The 26,374-nt window shown below is 35.7% G+C and overlaps 1 protein-coding gene, 1 long non-coding RNA gene and 1 other non-coding gene across 5 annotated transcripts in view; 2 read left to right on the plus strand and 1 right to left on the minus strand.

Annotated features, from left to right (window-relative positions):
• The window catches only part of LOC106660873 (cadherin-89D), an 84,629-nt gene extending 71,559 nt beyond the window's left edge, over positions 1–13,070 (plus strand). For both annotated transcript variants that reach the window (XM_024230449.1, XM_014383888.2), the window contains 16 exons: positions 1,168–1,717; positions 3,355–3,513; positions 5,286–5,448; positions 5,522–5,783; positions 5,842–6,130; positions 8,192–9,480; positions 9,543–9,801; positions 9,868–10,004; positions 10,061–10,279; positions 10,352–10,440; positions 10,508–10,576; positions 10,634–10,702; positions 10,767–11,018; positions 11,798–12,178; positions 12,235–12,416; positions 12,922–13,070. In XM_024230449.1, coding sequence (XP_024086217.1) covers positions 1,168–1,717; positions 3,355–3,513; positions 5,286–5,448; positions 5,522–5,783; positions 5,842–6,130; positions 8,192–9,480; positions 9,543–9,801; positions 9,868–10,004; positions 10,061–10,279; positions 10,352–10,440; positions 10,508–10,576; positions 10,634–10,702; positions 10,767–11,018; positions 11,798–12,178; positions 12,235–12,416; positions 12,922–12,950 — 4,398 coding nt within the window. In that variant the 3' untranslated portion in view covers positions 12,951–13,070. The remainder of the gene's footprint in view (positions 1–1,167; positions 1,718–3,354; positions 3,514–5,285; positions 5,449–5,521; positions 5,784–5,841; positions 6,131–8,191; positions 9,481–9,542; positions 9,802–9,867; positions 10,005–10,060; positions 10,280–10,351; positions 10,441–10,507; positions 10,577–10,633; positions 10,703–10,766; positions 11,019–11,797; positions 12,179–12,234; positions 12,417–12,921) is intronic.
• LOC106660874 overlaps positions 1–15,140 on the minus strand; it is a 52,098-nt gene extending 36,958 nt beyond the window's left edge. For both annotated transcript variants that reach the window (XR_001339604.2, XR_001339603.2), the window contains exon 1: positions 14,915–15,140. This is a non-coding gene — a long non-coding RNA (uncharacterized LOC106660874). The remainder of the gene's footprint in view (positions 1–14,914) is intronic.
• On the plus strand, positions 6,311–6,384 carry Trnak-uuu. The gene has a single exon. It is a non-coding gene; the product is annotated as a tRNA-Lys (tRNA).
• Positions 15,141–26,374: the final 11,234 nt, after the last annotated feature.

Raw genomic sequence — 26,374 nt, forward strand, 5'->3', positions numbered from 1 at the left:
AGTACTGATAGACATGATGGATATCTCGTATTGTGGACGCTTTGGCGTTTATTGAAAGTGGATGCATTTATTAGCGTGAATGAGTAGTGTGAAAGCCTATGATAGAATATTGAGTACTCCCATGGAGTTTTAAAATCGTATGTAGAAAGGGCGATAGCTGAGTACTCCACCATCCAACTTTAGTGATTGGTGTTTGAAAGAGTCCAGGATTAGGAATTGCATGCGTTAGGGCAGGCCTTAGATCGTAACTTCAGTGATAGGACAGATATTATTTCATTTACATGTATAATGAACTTCTATAGTGCACCCATATAATTTGGAAACGATTAACTTCAGCAAAAAATGGTCTTCTACAAACCCCAAGTTAAATTTGGTTAGGAATAGCGTGGTGGTAACAGATTTAACTTAACTTTCTCATCAAAAGAAATGACACTAACTTTGATAATTTAAATGAGAATTCCATATTTTTATTGTACAATTCGATTCTAGAGTTTATTTTATGCCACATTTACTGAAAGAAAAAAGCACATTATAAAGCCTTCCGTCGGGCAAAACTCGTTCCTATCAAAAATTTTCTTTCAATAAAAGTGGCATAAAATAAGATCTAGAATCGAACTGTACAATAAAAATATTGTTTTTTTAATAAAATAAAAATATTTATTTATAAATTGTGAGATCAAATGGAATAAATAACTTGAGACGAAAAAAAAAGAAAAGAAAAACGGTACACTATTGATAAAATAAAAATTTAAATTGAAAGAAAAATAAATTCTTTGATATATGTATCCAGAATAGAACAACAAAAAATTTCAAATTTACTTACAAAATAAATCAATTTTTCGAAAGGAATAAGAGGAAGGAAGGTTCGTTAGATCATGCTCAGCCAAGATCCGAACAATAACAACCACGAACTATCTTTCCTGTCCTTCCTCAACCTTAGGGTCTCCCCTTGAACGTATTATCATCACAAAATATTTATTGTATTTATTATTTGTAATAAATTTATTGTATTTTAATAAAAATATTTAATTTACAAATTAAATTGGAGGACTATATTAGTTGATACTGATAGTTATATATTTGATACCACTTAAATATGGTGAATTGTGTTTTAGCTGTTTTAAAATACCGACTGGACAAATCTCAACTTTCTTTCATTTATTTTAGGGTGATAATGGTGAATTTGTGTACCATCTGGTTGACCCAAGCCAAGCGTTTAGCATTGACAGCAGGACCGGCTGGCTGACAGTCCGCAATCAGGCGAAGCTGGACAGAGAGGTGAGGCCGACTCTAAACATGCGTGTTCTGGCAAGAGAGAAGATGCCCAGCCTAGTTTCAGCAAGTAGCGATTCGTATGTCAACATCGAGGTGACGTTGCTGGACGCCAACGACAACAACCCGACTTTCGTTCCGAGCAATCTTTACGAATTCACCATTTCCAACGTCGCGCCTATCGGTTTCATGGTGGGCAAGGTGGAAGCATCCGACCCCGATCTCGGCAGGAATGGCATGGTCCTGTATGAACTGAAGAGAGGCAACAAGACCTCCCATTCCGTACCTTTCATAGTACATCCAAAAAGCGGAGCCATCACCATCGCCGACAGCCCTATTCCGATGGGAAGGAAGGCTCTCTTTGTCGAGGCTTCAGACCAACCGGCCAACCCCAGCGAAAGGAGATTCTCATTGGCAGTTGTTACTATAGACGTCGTCGTTTCAGGTAACTTTCCATTTACGACACGTTACAATTAGCAATAATCAGGCTTTCAATAGATAGACTGTTTAAAACACATAAATTTCTCTAGTCGGTTGTCGGCACGGAAGATTTCATCTGCGAAAATAATATCTTAAGAGAATTCTAGACTGCTTTTAAGAGAGGTTACCATATTTTTTCGCTCGTGAATGTTGTTAACCCAGAAAAATCAAAAAGGGGAAATAACATTATGGCGGTTTTTGTTCACTTTAAGGCGGATATTGGCTCGATCGACCGAAACCTTCTGCGGAAGATTGCAAACCTTGCTTCTCATATGCAATTGTCAAATGCTAGCTGGGTAATAAGCACTAAGTCAGGCCTGAAGACACCGGATTATGCACTTATCTCAATTGTCAAAATATAGCCTTATCCAGTTTTGCCCCGAGAATGAAGAATTGACATCATTCTCTATTCTGATGATGAAGTCATAATGTAGTCTATTCACCCTGCACAAGAACATCGACGCTTTGGATAATAAATGCTCTTACTGAAACTTAGAACTAAGTTTGTAGGGGGTTTCGTTAGCCCAGAATTGGCGATAAAATTATACATACTAGTCGCTCAACGGATCAGAAAATTAGTTCGATTTATGCAAGTGTTCTGTACCTCGTTTTAGTTTCTCTACCGATGAGTATTTATTATTCGAAAGCTGCCTAAAACTTCTGTGAGTAAAAATATCTTCTCCAAAAATTGAAAAAAGTAAGTACATATCTTCATGCCCAAACGATTTCTCACATCTCACCTCAAAAAAGAAAATTTATACTCGAAATTCACAATTAATTTGGCCTAGTTCAACCTGCTGTTATTTTCTCTGCTACCTAACATTAAGTTCAGTTTTTAACGGTGAGTGGATGACAGTTATGATTCAAAACATTTTGAAGGTTGGAATGCTGCCTAAAACTTCTGTGAGTAAAAAGATCTCCAAAAATTGAAAAAAGTAAGTACATATCTTCATGCCCAAACGATTTCTCACATCTCACCTCAAAAAAGAAAATTTATACTCGAAAGTCACAATTACTTTGGTCTAGTTCAACCTGCTGTTATTTTCTCTGCTACGTAACATTAAATTTAGTTTTTAACATAGAGTGAATGACAGTTATGATTCAAAATCTTTTGAAGGTTGGAATAATGTCAGGCAGATGTGCAAAATAAAAGAAAAGAAAAACCCTATTTTGTATGCCAATGTGCCGTCAATTTTAGTGATTTCCTCAAACAGGGCTGAGGGCAGAAATACAACAGTTCAAGTTACATTTTAATTTTACAAAACGCTTAAAATTACTACATTCACACTTACTACTAATTGCGATTTTCATTCAAGTGTATTAGTAATTCTTGGTTTTCCAAAAATTGCACTGACGTACTGCAAAGAGCTCTTGAAGCAGTTTAATTTTTAATTTTATACTCGGAAGCGCTAATGGTTTTTTTAAATTGTATTTATTTATTTTTTAATGTGCATAATATCTTCTATTCACCTAAATTCCCCTCGGCCACCATCTCCAGCAGACGGTTTTGTAATCACTGCTGTATAAGAACAGATTTTTGTTGTTATAGCAGCTTATGAAAATGTATTTTATTTTGGTAATGTTTTATTCATTGTTCAACAGATAAAATGAATATTCCTCCGGATTTTGTTGGCGCCCCTTACGAGTTTTGGGTTGGTGACGACGTCCCGGTTGGAACGAGCATTGGACAAGTCAGAGTGACGGAAGCAATTGACAAATCCAGGGCCATCTTCGATCTTCTTCATAGCTACCATGAAGGAGGTAAACATCATTCAAATAAAACAACTTTCGATTGGACTTAAAGTAAGACCAATTATATATCAAATAGTATAATATTAACAAAAGTTGTGAGTGTAGATATATCTTTCAATAAAGAATGAAAATTATTTAGGATGATTATAATACAAATTAAACGAGATTTGATGCCTATGCCATAGTGCTTTTTGTTTATTTCAGATAAAACAATATTAGATACGTGCCCAAGCTTCCTTGCCAATAGGCCCTTGGGGGCGAGAAGAAAAAAAAAATATTTTAGGTAATTTAAATAATTTTGAAAACAGTTTTCTGTTATAAAGGTATATATATATATGCTTATATGCTATATAAGGAAGACTATGTTCGGTGAGATAGACCAGTGCGAAATAGCAAAACCTTATAATTATAAATTCTTAATATGTACAGAAGACTTCGATGTTTATCAGGCCCTGATCAATTTTGTCAAACGAACTCGTTGCAGCTTATAAATAATTTATAACGAACAAATTTAAAAAATAATAATAATAACAAACATGGCTGAAGACAAAAGGTCAATGCCAAAAAAAAAAAAAAGTTTTCTGCTGCTACCTAGGATAAGAAAATAATATGCAGGATTGTATTAAAATAATACTATATATAATGCTGTGAAAACAAAAACGCTATAAAGAAAGTATACCGAAAAAATTGTTTTTGAAAAATTTGTTTTCTACGGTGTATTGTATTCCACTAAAAAATTCATAACTTCTATCCTTTTTTCCAAATTCATCGCTTTGACGACAGTTATGCAGCTATATATATTCTTTATCAACAACCTGTGGGTTTTATTTCTTTATAAGTGAGAAAACTAAGGATAACATCCAAAAACCTTCTTAAACTTTTTATTTTATATTTTCGGTTAAGATTTATTTTTGGAGGTCAAGTTTGACATTACGTCTAGGTGGTCGTGCTCTAAAATTCTGTAAAAATTCCTATGGATGGGTGAGGTTGTTTTAAAGTCATTACTATTTTGTGATATTAAAAAAAAATGGAACACTGGACACTGGAAAAAAAAATTGCTCCCTTGCTGATTCAGCGCAAAAATGTCTATTTTTATTTGGTACAAAAATTTGTATTCAAAGGATGCGTAAAACTAATCCGATTCTTTTTTACAAAACCATTTTTTTGGCGTACTTTACTGAAAATTTGTTTTTCTAACTTTTTATGTAGCCAATCTCATATGATACGATCTTGCATATAATTTTCTTATCCTAGGTTTAAAAAAGTCGACTGATGTATATAATAATCTAGAAATACATGCACAAGGCACAAAACCACGTTTCAAAAAATATTTAAATTAGTACCTAAAATATTTGTTATCGTCTCCTAGGGCCCTTTGGTTTCAAAGCTTGGAATCTTGGAATATCTAATAATTTTTGTCCTTAGTATCACCCACAAATTAGTTTTATGAAAATCGGTAATCTCACATCCTTTTACGTCACAAAATCCCCCAATTCAAGCAATCACGTTTGATGAAAATTTTGCATTTCAAAAACAAACAAAAAATCAAATCAGAAAAAATTAGACATTTCTTCCTAAATCTTGCTAATTGATTGCAATAAGCTGAAATAACTGTTAACAAGTTGATAGGCAACTAGACAGTTGTCTTTGAAAATAAATAAAAACTTTGTTTTGTCAGAAAAGGAATTGTATTTTTATTTAATAAAATCTAGAAATTTACCGAACATATTTAAACATTTTAAATATACAAATTTATTAATACATTTTATTTTATTGTTTAGTACCTTTTGCAATCGAGGAAAGATCCGGAACAATATCTGTTATCGATGAAATAAGTAAATATGAGCATAATAAATATGATTTTGAGGCAGTTGTCACTGATGATAGGAGTGTCTCGATAGTCACAAATCTTACAGTTCATATAGTCGAGTCACAAATGAGCAAGTAAGTTAACTTTAAACAAATAGAAAATTTGATAAAGAAATTAAAAATCCATTTAAAAATTTTAACCTTTCAGTATGGATAAGACAAGTCTGTTGGAGTTCAAAGTAAGAGAAAATATATCTGGAGCTATGGTCGGTCGCATTGTAGTAGGTCCAGGAAAAGACTCGAGAAATAAACCCTTGAAATTCTCAATCACTGACCATGAAGACAGTTCAATGTTTGCTGTATCGCAAGACGGCACTCTGTACACACAAAGAAGTCTAGATCGAGAATACAGGGATTCTTATTTTCTCACAGTAATTGTCCACAATGGGCGAGGCGATCGATACTATCAGGTAATTAACACAGGGCAATTTTTATATATTTATATTTTAATTATGAATACATTTACAGGTTCACGTGACTGTTGAGGATGAAAATGATAACGCACCAATGTTTGATAGAAACTGGTATGAAGGGCATATAAGGGAAGATTGCAGAGTAGAATGTGAAGTCAGACTTGATCATATCATCAGAGTAACAGATCCAGACAAAGGGCCTAATTCTGAATTTATCGTGAGCCTACAAGGCGATGGAAGTGAGATTTTCCAACTGACTAGAAATGGAAAAATCGTTTTGAAAGCCCCACTAGACAGGGAGACTAAAGAAACTTATTCACTCACACTCGTGGCGAAAGATAAAGGTACACATTATGTAATAATTAATCCATTATTAATTGACCAAATTACTTTTTTAAATTAATTATTATTTTTATGTAAGGTCTTGGTTGAGATGAAAAAACAATTTTTGAAAAATGGCAAAAAAAAGGAAAAATCGAAAGGCTATAGCTTGAGATGGGGAGTTGGTGTCCCAGTGGATGGAAGTCACGATAGCTCAAATGGTTAGAGCATCAGCGTTTTGAGCCGAAGGTCGTCGGTTCGAATCCCGCTCGTGACGCTAACTTTTACATCTCAACCAATTTCTTACTTAAAAAGAATAATTAATTGAAATAATAATCAATAATAATAATAGATAGTCGTGTCGTTGACTGCAACGGTTTAGGCATTAGAGCTCATCACTATAAGGTAAGGGTCTCGGGTACGAATCCAGCTCTAAAACAACGGCACCTTGATATGGCCTCTGCAGTTGCGACACTCGTGCGGCCAACTACTCTGTACTACTTAGCGCTAAGCCGGTTCGAGATCATTAAATATGGCACAGTGGTTCTGGGTTACATTATTACACCACAATGTACATTATTAAATTCGGCATCAAGAACTTCGACGAAGAAGTAAAAGAGAGAAGAGGGGAACATGAAGTTGAGTGTATTTACAGTCGAAAACAAAATTAAAAAGTATAGCATATGTACTACAATTGGTATTGAATTGGTATAAGTCTTTGATATAGGCCTTTTTACAACTTATTCAATTTTATCATTTAGTTTATTACTTTTATCATCAAATGGCAGGAGGAAATGTTGCTGACTCGGAAATGTAAGTTTCTACGAGTTATTCCACCAATTACGTACATTTCGTGTTTTGAGCATATCGGCAATCAGGTCTTCCACCAAACAGTCACCAACATCTACCGGAGATACAAAAGGCAAACTACTTCAGTTGCTTTTGTGGTCGTTACCCCTAATTCTTGAATTTTACGGAACCAAGCTAAGATAAATATCTATCTATGCAGCCTACAATTTCCGTTGTAGACCTGTAGGCCACACTTTCCGGCCACTGTTGTGAATGGCAATCTCGAAATGACAATAACCTTTTTCGGACTAAATTCTGGCCATGAATCCTTCAAAAACTACATCAGATACTTTGTTTTTTTCTTGTGCCAGCAAACATTAAACTAATGGACATACGACTGATGTCTGGTGGTATGCAAAGTGAAGAACTATTTGAAATATTTGTCACATTTATCCATTTATCAAAGGTTACATCACAATAAATAGTGTTCGAATCACAAAATGCGATGATATTTCTGCTACATGTAAAAATTACAAAGCAGTTCTGTATTCTGTTCAACATAACTTCGCCAGAAATTCTCTCCTGATGACAGTTCGTTCGAAAAATCTAAATTTTCCAACACTAACTAACAACATCTCCCGTCCGTCCACTGATCAGTTGACGATAAAAGGTCAGCTACATAACTATAATGACAATGAAACTTGAGTGCCGAGTTCAATAATGGTTACTTCTAAACTTTGGGCGAGCTGGTGCCGAGTTCTTGAATCATGTTTGTTTTTTTATCCTTGACTCCAACAGGAAGAAGATTATTGGTACCGAATTCAACGACGACCGAACACTCGTTTAAAAAATAGAAGAAAAAAATTAATAAAAAAGGGGGTTTTGGAATTTGGTCGTTATCCAAATAATTTTGGCCTGCTTATCTTCACTTGGTAGGACTGTCAGATGCGTTCTGCAAGATCATCAGTTTCTTTTCCCAAAGTAAGAATACTTCTGCGAATATCGCTGAACTGGCAGTCAAAAATAGTGAGAATAAGCAAACAGAATTGATCGGTAACAACCAACTGTATAGGTAACAATTTCTTTTTAACTTGAAAAGGCTAATTACTCTAGCAAACCAATTTTTAACATGATTATAATTCGTTTATTAAAATATTTTTGTATTTTATATTTAATGAGTGTTCACCTTATATAATTTTGGTAAATATTGATGGTGAAAACAATTAAACAATAATCAAACGGAGTATAGGACTTAAAACCATTAGTTTTATTTGTAATATTGATTTTTGTTTTAGGAAACCTCAGTTCTCAAATAAAACTGACAATCCATGTTGACGATGTCAATGATAATACACCACAATTTGTGCAGATGCTTATACCTCATGAAGGTACGATAAAAGTTATCCCAGGGTCAAAACGTGCTCTTCAGATTGTCTTGGGCAATGAAACCATTCCATATCCCAAAGACAACAGAAAGAAAAAAGACTTCACCACAATTATTTTGCCAGAGACGCTAAAGATAGGCAGGGTTGTTTTCCGAATTCTTGCAGTCGATAAAGATTTAGGCGATAACGCCACACTCAAGTATGTTGTCGACAGTGAGACATTTATTCCCAAAGGTCCATTTACAAAAGTGTTCAACACACATCACTTTGCCATTCATCCTATGAATGGAGAGGTCACAGTTGCTGCTCTTTTGCCACCAGAGTCTGAGTTTCTTGTTAATTTCACTGTGAACGATGGAGGAGGTCTTAAAGATTGGCTTGTTGTAAGATTTAACATTGAAGATGTAAATGATAACCCACCAGTTTTTGATAAAGCCCGGTATGATTTTACCATCCAAGAAGGTAATTATAACAAATTTCTTGTGGGAAGAGTATTGGCAAAAGATGAGGACTACGGTGCAAATGGAAACATAAGTTATACAATTTTGCAGAAAAGAGATAACACCACACATCTCCCTTTTAGCATAACAAGTCAGGGCGACATACATATATCAGGGAATTTAGATAGAGAAATCAAAGATAGATATTCATTTAAAATCTTATCTCAAGACAATGGGCCTTTAGAAAAAAGGCAAAGAGCTACAGCGGAAGTTGTCATACACATCTCAGATATAAATGACAATGCACCTATTTTTTATGGATTTGACAGAGTTTTACAAACAGCACCATCAGAATACAGCAGCATTGATTTTGATCCGGAACAATATGAACCAGCAGTTATGATCCCAGTCTACTTTGCTTCAGTAGTTGAAAACAGTGCACCTGGCGTTCCCATTGCAAAGATCCTAGCAAATGATTCTGATTTGCCTGATAACGGAAATGGAATTATTCTATATGACATTCCTAGAAAGAAAAATCACAGACAGTTGTTTGCAATCGATAAAGAGGGTGTTGTTACTGTAACAACTTTTCTGGACTATGAGGCGCAAAGCTCTCACAACGTTACCATAATTGCTTCGGACCTTGGTCAACCTAGCATGAGCTCAACAGCCCTGTTAATAGTTACTGTAGTTGATGTAGTAGAAAATGTTGAGGAAACTGTTAAAACATTAGTTCCTGTAAATTATTATGAACTGGAGGTATAGTTTTCTTGACATATGATTAGTTTTTAGATTTTTAATAATTAATATGTTGATTTCAGGTTGAAGAAAACTGTGCAGTTCCTTTGGAACTTCTTAAAATTAATGTCACCAACAATGACATGGACTATAAATTCAGCCTCATTCCAACCGTGGATATGAGTGCATTCTTGATAAATCAAAAAAACGGTACTCTGTATTTGACAGTAAGCCCAGATAGAGAGGTCGTTCACATATTACAGGCTAAAATCAAAGTTACATTAATCAAAAGAGCCAAAAATATGGCACATGTAGTTTATCCCATTTATCCCAATGATCTGAGTAAGTTATTGCAATAATTTGTATGATTTATGCACCTTGGGTATAATTTCAACATTGTAATTTTAGACAGCAATGAAGTGAAAGTAATTGTAAGAGTGAAAGATGTAAACGACAACCCACCCAAATTCAAAACTAGTGGTAGGCCTTATGTAGCTGCAATCCCAACCACAGCCACATATGGATATCCAATAATAAGGCTTCATGTAATAATTTTTTTAAAATTTTGTTAATGATTTTGTGTTAAAACATTTGCTTTCAGGCGACAGATAATGATGAGGGAATCAATGGTCAAGTGAGATATCACATGCTGACCAGAGACGACTCTGAGCCTACAAAATTCGCCATCGATCCAATAAGTGGTCAAGTCAGAGCAATAATGAATTTTGAAGGTGAAAGCGGAAAAGTGTACGGTTTCGACGTTAAAGCTACAGATCGAAGGGGCATGGACGATGGCCTTTCTACCATAGCCAATGTTTTTGTATGCTAACTATTTTTAAAAGTGTATATTAGTTTTTCGACATGTGTTAAACGTTTTTCCATTTTGTTGCAGGTTTATGTTCTTGATGAGCAAAAAAAAATTGTGATGGTGATGGGTGCTAAGCTACTTGAAATCGAACATAACATAGATAACATTACAGGGTAAGTTAACTGTCATAGTTAATTATTGGATTCAACCATCGATCGATTTAACAAAATATTATTACAGAGCTCTTTCAAACGTCACTGGATTGGATGTAAGGGTAAGGAAATTGGAGCCACATGATTCTAAAGATGCGTAAGTATTAAATTTCCTATTTCTATTCTTCTGTTTATAAAAAAATTGAAATTTCAGAACTGACATGTATTTATATGCTGTTGATCCTTTAATGAATGTAATCCTTGATTCTGAAACATTTAACCAGTAAGTAAAATAAATTATTTTAAAAAATCAGAATGTTCCTTAAGTTGGATAAAATTTGTCACAGAGTTTTGAAAGCACATCCTAACGAAGTGAAAAAAGCTATCGAGCCATACCACATGCTTTCAATAATGTTACCAGAATCTGATGAAAACTATTTGAAAAAAAACTATTCCCAGAGCTATATCAACTTATCAGGGCTTGAACTTGCGACAATTGCTCTAGGCTGCATTGTCTTCCTCGGTGCAGTAACTTCAGTCTTCTGTGTAATTTGCCTTCACAAGCGAAGGTTTGTAAGGATTTTAAAACTTGAAGCAAAGTAAATATCCTATCTCTTTTTACTTATTAGCCACTAACATTGAGGGTGAATGCTGCCAGTTCTAACATTTTTTAATTTCATGTAACACTTTTATAAAATCTTTCTCAAATATTTATAGAGGGCATTGTTTATTAACAACACATTTTATATAACAATATATATTTCCTTAATTCTCATTACTAATTAATTAACAACTTTTTTCATCGTGATATTTCTTCCTGTGGTCTGTGGGGAACTTGTAATTTGATCCTTGCTGATCAGATTAGTTTGCCGATCCTCACTGGGTTTGTCTATCAGACACATTCAGACAGAAATCTGAAGATGTCGAAATACTGAAGGACATCTGACAGACCAATCTAGGGAGGTTAGGCAAACAAGGATGATTGGTAAAGATTTAATTAAAACTTTTTCACATTTTAAAACAATATACATTTAATTTCTTTACTTTCATTTTTTATTTTAATTTGGGAACACATTGATCTTTGATAGATGTAGTAAGTTTAATTTAAATTGTACAATTTTCCTAATTTTTTTCTTTCTACAATAATCGACATAAATCGTGGTTAATTATGAATTACTTTCACTTTCTTTCGTCTCAGTTCTATTTTAACTCATGTTTAAGATTTCATTAAAAAAATTTCAGAATTTATTTTCTTCCAAACTATCACTGTTTCTTTATCTAAATCTTCTGGCCCTCTTCAATATCTTTTCTTTTTAATTTAAATCTCGGTACCCTTAAAGTTATAAATAATAAAAGAGGGTTTTTGTTGTCATTTTAGGAAGAAGAAAGACATGTTCAATGTTGGCATAACGCCTTTGAGCGCGGACCTTATGTTTCATAGTAAAGATCATATGGACACAAAGCAAAGATCGATGTTCCACCTCAACACATTTGTTGAAGATTCTACAGATAGTTATGTGTCAAATAGGTCGGACTGCCAAAGATACCGGCGACCACAGAGGAGGCACCGTCATCTGTCAACCTGCCCGAGACATCAATCACGGCGAAGAGTGATTGAAAAAGCACCAAGCACTACTTTGCTTAAAAACAGCTTAGCCAGTGTTCACTCAAGTGGGAGGGACTCGGGAATTGTTGAGCCACACCATGGCTGCTGTCCATGTGGACATTCCTCCACTCATTCCTCAGCCAATAGCAGCCAGTATGTTACTGACTTACCAATTTATGAAATTATTTAATTTTATATTTATTTTTTAGAGGAAGTTATGAAGACTCGTTAAAAAGTCTTCACAGACAGCACAGCCGAAGTTCAGGAAGCCCTGAGGCCTGCATTGGACACCAATCTGCAACCATCGGACGAAGAAGGAGCCTGAGGGGAAATGAAATAATTAGAGCTTACCCACCGCCAGTCCCTCCTCCAATTAGCAGGAGGCCAAGTGGTAGGTCATTGCTGCCATGACAATCACCACACCAGATGTATTAACATTATGTTAATGCAACTGGTTCAAACAAAATCCAAAGTATATAAAAACTGCGACTTAATAATAATCATAGAAAGTATACGATATAGATAGTCTTATCATGAAAAACATGTAATAGGGATAATTCTTACATAATTATAAACAAACTATAAGCAATTAACTATTAAAAGTTATGTTACTTGGTATTGTCAAGGCAAACATAAATTTAGTTTTATATGGATACCTTTTGTTATAATTTATACAATATTTTAATTGTCAAATCTTTTATGTTACAACATTTTAAAATTATTATTTACTTTGATTTTCAAGATTTTATGAAACTGTATAGGATTACATACATTTTGATATATGTAAAGATAAATAAATACCTCACGGAGGAAAAAATACCACAAGTATTAAACCTAATGGCATTATAACTTATGGCTGTTTTATATTTTAACTGTTGTGTGTCTTCTGTTTTTAGTTGATCGTTCCTCTTGGAAATATAACTGATTACTTTGCACTTCTACAAACAAGTTTATGGGACTAATTTCTATTAATGACAGCTGAATGAAGACAACACTTTTACCAGAACTACTCTTACCACTGACTTTACAATTTTTGATTTTTTTTTGTTAACGTAAGAAGGCATTCACTTAAATTATCGGTTGACAAACGTATACTAAACCAACTTTAAGTGTAAGTTTGTTCAAAGATCATGAAACACTAGCTTTTCTTTGACTATCTTTATTTTTCTGAGTTTTCTACTTGTTTTTATGTCCAACTTGTTATCAAAGTTAAGCTAGTCTTTAATTTCGTAGGATATATTTCATTAATCGGATTTATGTACCTGAGTCGTTATTGACCTAATTGTGTAGGAGGACCTCCAATTTGTTAAAAGGATGTATGTATACTATTTGTAAATTGTGTGGTTTTTAAAGGGTACTGTAAAATGTTATTTCTTTTTTTCTATTATGTAATATAAAACAGTTGTTTTTAAACAATTCTTATTTAAAATTATATTTAGCATTCGCCTCATATTTTATTTTGAAAAAGTAAAACATACTTGCCAAATTGTATATATTAAACAAACAAAATTCTTGTATATAGACTGTAAAAATGTTATATTATTTGTGCGATTAAAGGCATTAAAGGTTTTATCTAATGTATTATTTGTTATCAAATTATAACGCCATAAAATTTGTTGGAATAAAGGATTATTAAGAAAATTATTATTTTCATTTTGTCAAATATATAACCTTATAATAAATTAAAGTTTATGGTATTTTAACTACAAGATCATATGAACCCTCGGGGTGCTGGTGTTTTGTAAAAAAAAAGACCATTTGTAAGAAGCCAAACTAGGGCACTGCTTTCGTATACGATCCGAAGATGCCAGCACAACAGAAAATACAAGCAACATCAAACCCAGAAGCTTTAATGGTGGCCAGGGTGAAAGTGTGAACATTATTCGAGCTGTGCAACTGGCCAATTACCCCCTGTCGCAGACTGTCGGATACATGTCGCAGACTCTGCTCCGCAACATTGTCGCTCGAGAAATCGTGTCCGCATCTAGTTTGAGTCTGAGCTATGTTGAACGAGGTCGCACTCTCGGGTATTGCAATAGCACTTTACGTAGCTCTACAGAGTAAAAAAAGAGCTAACAAAAATCCACAACATTGGTGGGTTCATGGGATATTCAAGGATCGGAATAAGCATGGGCACGATCTTCTTGACACACTTAGATTGGAAGACGGAATGGGATTCCGAAATTTTATTTGGATGAGTCCAGTCGACTTTGAATGTCTTTTGGAAATGGTTGGACCACAGATTTCGAAAAAGGAGACGAATTTTAGGATGCCAGTTTCTGCTACCTACAGGCTAGCAATCATTCTACGTTTCCTCGCAACTGGATTCCCATCTGCAAGCCTCATGTATACTTTCAAAGTTTCTAAACAGATAATATCCGAGTTCGTTCCTAAAGTCTGTACAGCCATCACCAGGGCACTGAGAATGTATTTAAAGGTAAGTCTATGGATTAGGTAAATGCTTTACTGCTCAATTTACATTTCAAAATAAAATAGAAAATTTAATAAAAAGTATTTAATAAAAAATAAGTAAAAATTTAATAAAATTAAAAATGATATAAAACAAAGGAAATTTAATCCTAAAAATTTTACAATTAATGTTGCGCAACATGGGACATGGGATTCAAAAAATACTAAAATGCCACACACCAAATTCAAGATTCATTGTCGCGGAGCATCCCGGACGCAAGAAAATGAATCCCAGATGCAGCTCCGCGACAGAGTGCGAACAAAGAATCACAGTAAGTACTAGGAAAGGGATGATCCCGCAGGTCAGCCTAGTCATCTATACCCAGCCATATCAAGGTCTTCTGGACTGGTCTATACCAGCGAACGGTGTATGGCAATGTTATGTTCACTTGGGGTGATTCTGATGATTGGTAATCTTACCTTTTCTGCACACTTTCTCAGCGCGGTTACTGTTGTTCCTAACACAACGACTGTTGACAGGCCTCTTGCGGAAAACACCCAACGCAAGATATAGGCATAAGTTATTCACTGGGTCTATTACTTTTATAACATTGTCATTGAAATATGAATAAGGTTGCACTTATCATCAATTCTATATCATATAAGACTGTTATACCGCAAGCGAATCGTTTCGATTCCCTCTCACTCCTCTCAAGTCGCCACTCCGTGCTTTTTCCAAGAAATATGTTTCTATTAAAAAGTATATATACAAAATTTACATTATTGTTTCTATTAATAATATTTTATATATTTATTATGGATGTAACTATAATTAATTATAATGGTAATAATAATTAATTAAATATAATATATAACTAGTTGTTCCCGCCAGCGAATTGTTTTAATCCCCTTGTCACTCCCCTCCAGTCACAGTTCGTTTTTCGTCTCCTCGACTCCGCCATTTTTTGCTGTCCGTTTTGATTCCGTTCAGCTACCATCATCAAACTAATTTGCTTCCGTTTATATCCCTTTTAGTTTCTTTACTGCCTCTTTTTAGATGCCATCCAGTTTCCATTGTTTTATCTAACCTACAGCTCCCGATTTTCCTTTCTACAGTCCCGCTAGCCTCAAATCATCTCCAATTTCATTACTCCCTTCAAGCTGTTTTTTTTAATTTCCCGAGATGTTTCATTTCATTTTATTCGTGCCCGTAAGCAATTAAAGTAAAAAAACAGTAGCGCGAGTGCCGCGACCGGGACATTCTGCAACCGTCACATCTTACCGGTTCGGACGGAGCCCTCAAGGTAGGACAAGCTTGGATAAATTTCCATTTTCTCCTTTGGCCAAAGAATAGTGCAAGCTTTTGCAAACAAAATCGCAGATCTTTTGACTCCAGTTGAAATGGGTGACACGAGACAGTTTTTGTATGATGTTGCGCAACATTTCGACATGCGGACATTTTGGTGCGTAACCTGGCATCTGTGGCGAACGCTTGGCAAAACGCTTTATACATACCTTCACGAACCCTTCAGTGATTTCATAATGACTTCATGGACAATCTATGATACAGCTTGTTTTGATATTCTAAAAGTGTACTAGGTTCGTCTACACTGGGACCGTACCTCAATACTTGGGGATTACCGTGCGAAAGGATGGTATATTATGCCCGGGTAAAGGTGAACCTCGCGTTCTCGGACGTACTTTTCCTCAATCCTTGTCTTACGGCATATTCCTCTCCTAACCGTTGGATTCAATGGATGCAAGGTGGTTTCCAGACTCAAAATAATGGCGTAGCCCAGAGCGTGGCGAACTCTCTAAAGCACGAAGAGTATTCGTGACCTTGTGCGCATGATTTGCGCATATGGAAGATCGAACGAAGGAAGCGTAAAGCATGCTAAGATGCGAAGTCTACGCCTACAGAGTCACTCGAATGCATACAGAATCAGCTGACGGAGGGTAGGTTCTCGATCGTAACACAGAGGGATTAGGGTACCAGATCCTGTATGTAAACAGGGGTGCATAACCAACTGAACTATAGGATAGCGCAAGAGTGTTCCAAGTTCCAAGCGCGGTAGCGTTATGTGGGAATCGAATCGAAGTGGCCAAAGGTGAGGTCCCTGGCTGGTACTTAGAGGAGAGCCTGTTGTTCGGAGGTGCCTTTCTTTATAGGCTTGCTATAGAAGAATATCGGAGAAGATCTGGTAGTTCCTTCGCTGGTGCCCCCTACACTCAGGGAGATAGAGTTGCCTTCTCTATCTAGATAGTTGGGTTAATCAGCTGATGCGGCACACGGTCGGGTGCATAGATGTTGACCCACCCCCTCGGAAGGGGCAAGCGGGAGAAGTCACTATAGTCTGTGAATAAGTGGTTGGATTAACACTGAACCACCTTGAGCGTGGTTTCTCCCTATACATGACTACAGACAATCGTTTGACTTTGTATGAAAATGTTTACAAGACCTTAGGCAGACAATTCTTATACAATGTTGAACGTCATTTCGTACTGTGGACGTTTTGGTAGACATTTTCTCTGGGAGATGTGGGGAATACTTGGTATAACGCTTTAGACATACCTTCACGAATTCCTTCAGTTTTTGTATAATGGCTTCACACCCTTCATGGACAATCTGTGATACATCTTATTTCGATATCCTAAAAGTGTACATTAGGCTGATAAACGATTCTCCACTTGCCGGATACACAGTGTCACTGCCAATCTCATAGATTATGGAATGATATATCTAAATCTATTTTCTTTTTTCTTTCTTTTTACGCCCAAAGCTGAGCAATTCTTCAAAGTCACTTAGGGTAAGAGGGGTGAAGTTTCGGAACCCATGCTGTTTTAGCTTTAAAAACATCGATTCCCATAGCATTCGTGCTTTTGAATCCAGGCAATCGCCCGACACCATCCCCAGATACGAAGAGTTAATTAATTTTGTCTCTCAACAAGTAAAAGTACTTGAACTCTCTAAGCCTCCCACGAATAGCATCTCTTCACGCCAACAAAGTTTTTTAACAGTTTCTCAGGATTCGAAGATCCGAAAAAATTCTCCGAATCGGTCCAAGCGATATGAGAATTTAATTTATACGTTTTGTCGAGACTCCCATTTGTTAATGTTATGTCAATGTATCAATATAGCCTTGAATGAAAAAGTTAATTTAAAAAAAAATCACAATGGATGTGTTAATTGTCTGGGTAAGCAATCTCGTGATCAATGCACGTCTAGGTCGGTATGTAAAATATATTCAGCCAATAAACTCCACACTATTACATCCACCTGTGTCGAATATTACTGCCTCAATCTCACTCGATGATCGACTCTTTGACCACCATCGTCACTCTCTCAAGTGTTAATCGGCATTGTCCGGGCTCTCGTTCCGGATGGTCATGGCGTCACAATGTAGCGTCCAGCGTGTAGAGATTAAAACACAGGATACATGACATTTGTTAATGTTGTGTCACTCACTGACACCTCCCAAATCCTTGTCCCTGGCGGTTCTTTGCCAGGAAAGTGGAGCGATCAAAACCACATTTGTCTGGCTCATTCGTTCCACCGCCGGCATCCTGACCAACAACGCCCCTTCTCTCTATTAACCTTGGAAACGCTCGACCTGGAAATTAAAAAATTCTGGAAAGCTGAGAATGTCATATACATCGTCGAAGAACGACCCTCTTGAAAATTTGGCTAAACGCCATTTTATTGATGTAAGAAGGTACGTCGCCGCTCTCCCCTTTAAACCCGGATGCTAGCCTATCGGAAAGAATTTCCACCGTACTCTTGACTACTTCAAATGATTCGAAGTCCGCTGACAACATTCCCCTGACAACCTCTCCACATATATAACATTTATGTACTTAGCACCTTGGACATATGAGTCGCTCTAATCTCCCCTCAGATTAAGTTATCCTGGCTCCATGTGATCAGGAAACTAAGCAGCTCGAGGACTAAAATAAGAGTCGATTTAACGCCTCAGACCCCGACACTTCCGGTTTGTCTTTGAATGAACGGTTGCTAAGTGGACCGAAACTCCAGAAGGACATCGCAGATATATGATTGACTATTCGATTACATGCCGTGGCTGCATACGCCGACATTCAGAAAATTAATAGGCAAGTCAGTATCCGGCATATTTTCGGGCGTCCTTCTTCTCACGAACCGATAAAGTAGTTCACCCTCAATACCATGACGAATGGACTTATCCCTTCTGCCTATCAGGCCATTCGTGCACATCAGCTCTCAGACCTGAACCCTTCTGTAGCCTCACATCGCACTGGGTTCGGAAGGGGCCCTCAAGGTAGGACAAGCTTGGATAAATTTCCTTTTTCTCCTTTGGCCAAAGAATAGGGTGGAATTTGTCACAGCAGCAGTTCTCTTCCTGGCTGCAGTTACGAGCACGGCGAGCTACGCTGCGACCACGCTAAGAGTAAGTCCGATTTTATTTTATTATTTTTCCTTTCTTCCTATCATTATTCCATTGCGACCGACCAGCGCACGTACACAATATTTACTTTTTGTTTATGTTAATTTTATTTATTTAGGTATATACTATTAAAAGTTATTATAATTATTATTAGTAGAAACAACATTGTAAATTTTTAATAACAAAAAGTATGGTAATGGCACAAGTGGACGATTTAAAAAAAATTAAATTGAACCTTCAAAAAAGCCTAAAAATAAGAGTATAAAACAAGTTTAAAAATGAACAAGAAATTAAAAAAAGGAATATGGTCATTTTTATTGACTCAACTCCCATATTATGCGATAAAAGCGCTGATTGATCCCCGCCCCCGTTTGCGATTGGAGGACGAGGGGATCGGAGGAGTGAGCCTGAAGGACCTTTTGTTCCAAAAACCACTTCCAGAACCACTCGACTGTGTATCAATCACAATGCTTCTACCGACTCCTCCATTTAATTATGAAATTCAACATATTGAATACATGAAACATAAATTGATTCCCGTTTCGTGGGTGGAAAAGTCTCTCTTTTTAGATTGTGAAACTCATTCTAACAGAACGGAACACGGAAATTATGGCTCTTGTTATTTGTGACGAACACATTGCTTTTTGTTTGTTTACTTGATAGATATTGAGATTCTACATCATCCAATAAAAACTTTGCAATAACCAAACAAAGGTCTGTAAATAATTTTGAATTGTACAATCACAAAACGTAATTTTACACATAGCAGAATATATTGAATTGTTTTGAATTTTTTTTAAAAGATTATTTACGACTATTACGATATATAAACTGCTGAAAAATGAATTGGGGTATTGCCAATTTTGTAGCATTTACTTCCCCTAACATTTTTATTTGGTTTTTAATGTAAATTGCATTAAGATTTGTTAAAAATTATTATGCCTTTTACTGAAGGAAAATTTAATTAAGGTATTTTGAAAAATAACAAAATAAAAGGCTTTAAGACCATAATTTTGTTTTGGACGCACTATTTTTTTAAAAACAATTAATACCATTCCTCTGTTAGCTAAAACCTCTGTTAGGCATCAATAAGGTTTCACTATTTCATAAGGAATTTCGCTCCATAGATTTTGCAACGCTGCACTCAGTTGTTGCAGGTCAACTGGCTGCGGATGGTGATCGAAAAGCCTTCTCTGCAACGCATCCCACATGTGCTCTCGGCTTGATGTCTGGAGACAATGCGGGAAGGGGCAGATGGGAAATTCCCAGGTTTTCTAATCTTTGATGAACAACTCTGCTTCTATGAGTTCTGGCATTGTCAACCATAAATCGAAAATCATTGCCAATGAGATATCTGTTATATTGTAATAAAAATTATAGAAAGGACGATGCTATCTATAAAGCAGCTTCAAAAGATTTTTTTAATAAAAGCAAATCAGATTTGGTTTAAGCAGTTTTTAAAGCCCTTAAATACTATCTTTTTTATGACATATAAAAATCTCGTCTTCAGTTTTGAGCGAAGATCTTGCGATATTTTCATATGTTAAATGTGTTGATGTGCACAAAGAAATCATAGGTTTCAAATAAGTCTTGTGCTTAAACCTGTTTTCTACGAACCCATGGAAAAATCTATACAGTAGAAGCTGAAAATTGTACAGTCATCCTGCAGTGTTTTGATTCAGACTTAGCTGAATGGCGAACTCAGCCTTCAACGTGAGCTCTTCAAAGTTCAGTGATTTTTTGTCGTTGAACTCATGCCATGATAGCACTTATGATAATAAACCAAGGACTAAAACTCATATAAGCTTTGGAAAATAAGTCTCTGTCTTTCTGGACTCTCTCTGCTGAACATAGCGTCAGGAAGAGCAAAAGGCTGGGTATTAAACAAAAGTATAGCCAACTACTCGGATAGTCCGGGGCATTAAAGGCAACAACGTTATCCAGAGCCTTTGGTATTGCATCAAGGCCTTGTCAGGAAGAAAAACCCAACAAAATTACCCTTGCCCGCACAAGGAAATTTCGACCAGGGAACCTTGTATTGAACTTTTCTTCGGCTTATCAAATTGTCAAAAACTACTAGCCTACTAAACGAACGTGTTATATCTAGATGATAGTAGGACTGCTGTCTGGACACTGCGGACTTAGAAGGCATACGTATAGACTGTACAGTTATAAGTACAATTTTAAATAATTAGTAACTAGTTAATTGACATTGACATAATTTTTTGACAGAACAACCAGCGAAGATGTGAAGAAAGGCTGATCGGAAACGTTCTATTTTAAATAATTAATTAACTTAAGCATAATTACAAACCAGTATTATTTTACTATGTCAGTACATTCCAAAGACTGTATTGTTTTCTCTCTCAAAAAGAAAAATAATAATGGCTTTTGTTAATAATTATTTCTTTCGTAATTTTGTGCGTCTGTTGCTTAATTTTTTTTTTTGAAAGACTGTCATTGCCTGACTTCTAGGTTGACTTGCGAACGATTCGAAAAGAAGTATGCAGCAGACGTTTTCCACCCCATTGTTACTAGTGTTGCTACGTGACCTAAGTCAACCATCATAGCCTTGCGACATTTAATTAAATATTTCTTGGAAGAACAGAGCTCGCGGGGCCTAATCAGGAATTATTATTCAAGCGCCAAAACGCGTCCAATTCCGGATCCTCCCCTTTCTTGCTCCGTTAATTAAACGGGCCCGCTCTAAAAACAATTCTGCCGAATTTAATTTTCACCGACATATCAACTATTCAACCTGCAGTTTTCTTCTTACAATTAAGTTCTTGAGTCTCAGCAGTTGCACTGTGACGTTTGTCCTATCGTTAGAATTGTAAGAGATGGTTTATAAACTTTGAGGATACTACGAGGAAAAATTGGTTTTGGAGTCATTGGCAGTTTTAAGTACATAATGACTTTTGACATCTCTCTTGGTAGATTACCATGTCAACACTCGTGTAGTAATCAGCAACTTGCATCCAATGTTAAGGTATTTTCTAACGAAAGCGGCGTTCAAGCTCGTTTATAAAAAAAAGTTTAAATTAAACAAAGTAAGTTTTTAAGAAATGCAAATTCACAAAAAGTACCACAATTATCCGGTTTTTCTCTGTAGAATTGCAATCAAGTCAATTCACGCCAAAATTTGCTTTCTTTTCTATCGTTGCTCCTTCTTCTTGCTGCTATTTCTTCCTCTAATTCTGCATCCCTTATTTTCGCTGGTCCGATCGCTTATCTTTCTTCTTTCGTGAATTCTTGAAAGGTCCTTTTCCTTTTCATACTATCTATCTAGGATTTATTCATCTTATGAGACCATACCACCTTAATTTTTCACTCTATTTCCATTTCTTCCTTCAATGCTTGATTCCTTATTCGGTCTGTCCTTGTCTTTTTAATACACCTTCTCCAAATATTCCTAAAATAGCCCCAATTCTTGAAAATATGTTTGTATAATTGAGTTGAAAATGCTTGTTTAATTTTTTCTGGAATGAAGATCATTCATTATTAGGCACTAAATGAAGCATCTTTGTTGTTTTTACAGCCTGCTCGCTTCAGCTTTGAACCGGCGTAAAGGCTCCCATCGACAACCAGCCTACAACCCAAGGTATGTAAAGCTTTTCACCACCTTGCAGATTTGGCTATCAATAACTTTCTTATCATTCTCACCTCCACCAATAGTCACACATTTAGCTTTGTCAACCGCAATTTTATGAGCAATTTCATGTACTTACAGTAATCATAAATCATCGAATAATTCAATTATATGACAGGGTTATAATGTTGATCCACATCACTTTCCCCATTGAAGATGTTGAATTGATTTTGTACTGCAAAAAGGTTTAAATATTACCAGTGAGGTGGCAGGATATCCTACCTAACATAAAGAAATTAAAACTCAAACCGATATAGTAAAGACACGTTCCAGTAATGTACACAATTACAAAAATAGGACTATCAACAGATCACCAATTCCAGGCCTAGAAACGGAGACAACAGAATCCTATGTAATTGTCTCGTAATAGCTACTAGTTAGTACCTTACTAAGGTTTTGTACCATTCTCATACCTTTTGGGTACCCTGTCGGTTTTGTTCCAATTTTTATACAGATATTATTTTTATCGTTTATTCAGCTGTGATCGGGATACAAATATATCTTTTCCAAAAGCACTGTAATTAAGTTTGGCAAATATTAACCAACCGTTTTAAGATTCTAATATACAATAAGAATAGACATTCCAAAATTCGTTTGCTAAAGAGATAAAATATTTCCTCAGAACACTAAAATCTGATTATACATAAGTCGTACAGGTTGATCGGAAAAGTCTCGATTCAGAATAGATAAATAACTTTTAAATGTTAATAAAATAAAATCTTAAAATAGATTATTTAGCAGAAATCACTAAAAAAACTTGCACAGTTTTCAGCACAAAACTTACAACTATAAATACTATGCCTTTCTGCTCCCCTTAATTTAAAATTTAGAGATATGGGATGAAGGAAATCCACATCTACCAAATTCACGAGGTGGCAAATTGCTACATCTGAAATATAAAAGTGTATCCCGTGTTCATTTATAATCTAGAAGGTTATAAGTAGAAACGAGCCTGTCTACAGATCAACAAAAAAGGATAGGCAGACAGGAAGAAAACATAAGGGGAAGAGGGTGGAACTGATAATTTATATAACAGTAGACAACAGTGTTTGACGAAATTTAAAAAATTGGTTGGTTATAATTGTGTAAATTTAAGCTTTTAACCAACTATAAAGCTCTTTAAGCTGTTTTACACCTGAACCTATGCGAGTGTAAATAAACAAAAATGTAAGCCAGTATCCTTCCATTATTTACTGTATTCGTTCGTCTCGGATTATAAATAAAGCCCGTATTTGATTCCGCAGCATTAAATCGGAAAACTCATTGCATTCCTTGAGATTGCAGCGTAGAATAAAATGCAATAAAAATCAATGCGGACATAGAATGCCCCCGGAACGCCCCTTCCGCGCAGATTACGGTGCCGGCCGTGCTTCCAAGGATTACGGGGAGAATTACGACTCTCTTATTGCCTATTATTTATCCCTCCTCCATTGGTATAGTTTCCCAATGCCATGTTTTCAGTTAGGAAGCAGCAATATCGTTCCTTTTCCGGCTCTGATCACACATCCTTCTTCAAACTGCCGTACGCTTGAAGGAATTTCACCTGTTAAAGTTACACTTCTTGGTGAACAACCACAAAAACGCTGGGCGATCTACAAATCGATTCCTTAGTAATTAATTCTACCTACAGTCCGCTTTACCAATAGCGAACAGACAGTTCATCCAATTATAATTAACAGACAACAAATTGAAGTTTCAAATGACGCCCTCAACTGTCAAGAGGCGCCTTCATTTTCATCTGGAAAACTAACTTGAGATTTCTTGTATAAATTAATTCATATTGAACAAATTTAAGAAAAAAGATATTTAGTAGCCTTTTCTTGAAATTTAGTTGGTAGAGTATTGGCAGCTTTTTTCTGAAGAAAAATATGGACCTGATGTCTTACGGATCAGACTAAAATGGATATTGCGAAAATCTTTTCTACTTCCTTACTTGCCCACTTGCTACACGCTTCGTTATATACAGGGTAATTGAATAATGTGGCAAACTTCAAGGGTAGTATCTGCACCAAAAGCGCAAAAAAAGTTTGTGATGTCACCTTTCTGATTATGAGCGATATTTCTGGTTTTGTGTTTTTTTCATTCAAAATCAAATTTGTAAACGCTGCTAAAATACCTTTTAAAATATCGATTGGGAAAACATATCTTACCAGGTTCTTGTTCTATTTTATTCGGAACAGAAATAATGCAAATATTTAGAAATTACTTGCAATTTTATTGCACGAAAGTTTGTGTTTTCATAAAAGTGATTTCAGTCGCCATTTACGGTACACGAGGAAAGCAAAAAGTGCAATAGACTGGTGGAACCTTCTGACTTTTAAATGGCTAGTGTGGTGTGGATTTTGCGCCATTTTTGTTGGAAAGTTGGTATAATTACGAAATTTTGTACGTCTCATACTCGTGACCAAAGGGTAGATTATGGTCAAACCGATTTTCCAGTAGCTTGAAATGTGAAAAATTAATCCATGCTGACGTTTTATGAACGAGGAAGTGTTATTCCTCAACATTTCGGACGCATGTTCTATGAACACAGCTACGAACAGTTAAAGACGATATATAAAAAATTGACTCAGCGGTACCCAGCTTTGGTTAACCCTAAATAAGTTTCAGTAAGATAACATTCCACCTGGAATTTCTGACGTTTCATGGGAAAGTTCGATTGAGCTACTCCGTACAATCATCCTTCGGATTAGTAGTTTGATTAAGAATGCAATGTGCATTTATGTAATTCCTGCCATACAGGAGGACTTAACGAACCAACTTTGTGTGGGTATCACGGACGAGGGGTGAAACAATACTTCTTTCATACTATTCTCAATTAAAAACTCTGAACCGTTAGCTTGACAAATACGAGTTGGACGCCCTTTCTAATCTAACTACCGCGTCCCCTTAAACAATGAGGAAAAAATGTATGGATTTGGTAATTCGAAACAAATAAGGTGCTGGTGTCTGGACAATATGGTGTAGAAGGAATCATGAAGATTTAATTTTCCCGTGGTCCTTTGGATGTTCTTGGCCGACTGTTACCTTCCTCAACATGGTGAAACCTGTTTACAATTAACCATAGCTGGGTAACAAATTTGGCTGTCTGTAGCCGACTTAACAGGACATTTCACGAACAGTTTATAAAACATCAGCATAGAATTGGTTTTCATTCTTGTAGCTAATCAGTTTGACCATAATCCATCCATGGGATTTTGCAAGTTTATTCATTTTTCAACACATAGAGTTTACACACATTTACACATGCCACATTTGATATTTTAAAATTTCGCAACTTTTAACCAGTTTACTGCTCTCTACGTGTTCCTTGTGTAGTCTAGATGGCGACTGAAGAGTGTTTCTTCATTTAACATCCCCAGGCAAGTACGTGATCGCTTATGAAAGGATTTGATTTTTGAGCTTCCAGGAGCAGCAACATCCATTAGTGAGTGCCCTGGCTCACCGTCAATTGAATCCATACAGTTTTTATTAGTCTTATAAATCTAAATATAAACGTGAAACAATAAAAATTATGTGTGGCGTTTAGTAACGGTTAGTTAATGATTATTTGGAGATCGTGAGCTGCGGTCTGGTGTGACGTTTCTATCTTTATTGAGATCATCTTCAGGGCCTGGGATTTATAAACGTTGTTTAAATTATACAAATACATGTAGGATGTGAGAAAATGAATTTATACAATGATAAAATTTTTAGACTCAATCAAAGTGTTTGTACTCAATCAAAGTGTTTGTTTGCTGTGTAGATGTGTCATTATAATGACTGTGAATTGTAATGCATTTTAACTTATCAGAAAAATGACATCTCTATGAAAGAAGAGAACCGTAGGACTGACCCAATTAAGTTTATAATAAATAGAGTGTAGGACGA

Source organism: Cimex lectularius, unplaced genomic scaffold (genome assembly GCF_000648675.2).
Source record: "Cimex lectularius strain Harlan isolate CLEC.00 unplaced genomic scaffold, Clec_2.1 scaffold65, whole genome shotgun sequence".
Classification (NCBI taxonomy): Eukaryota; Metazoa; Arthropoda; class Insecta; order Hemiptera; family Cimicidae; genus Cimex; species Cimex lectularius.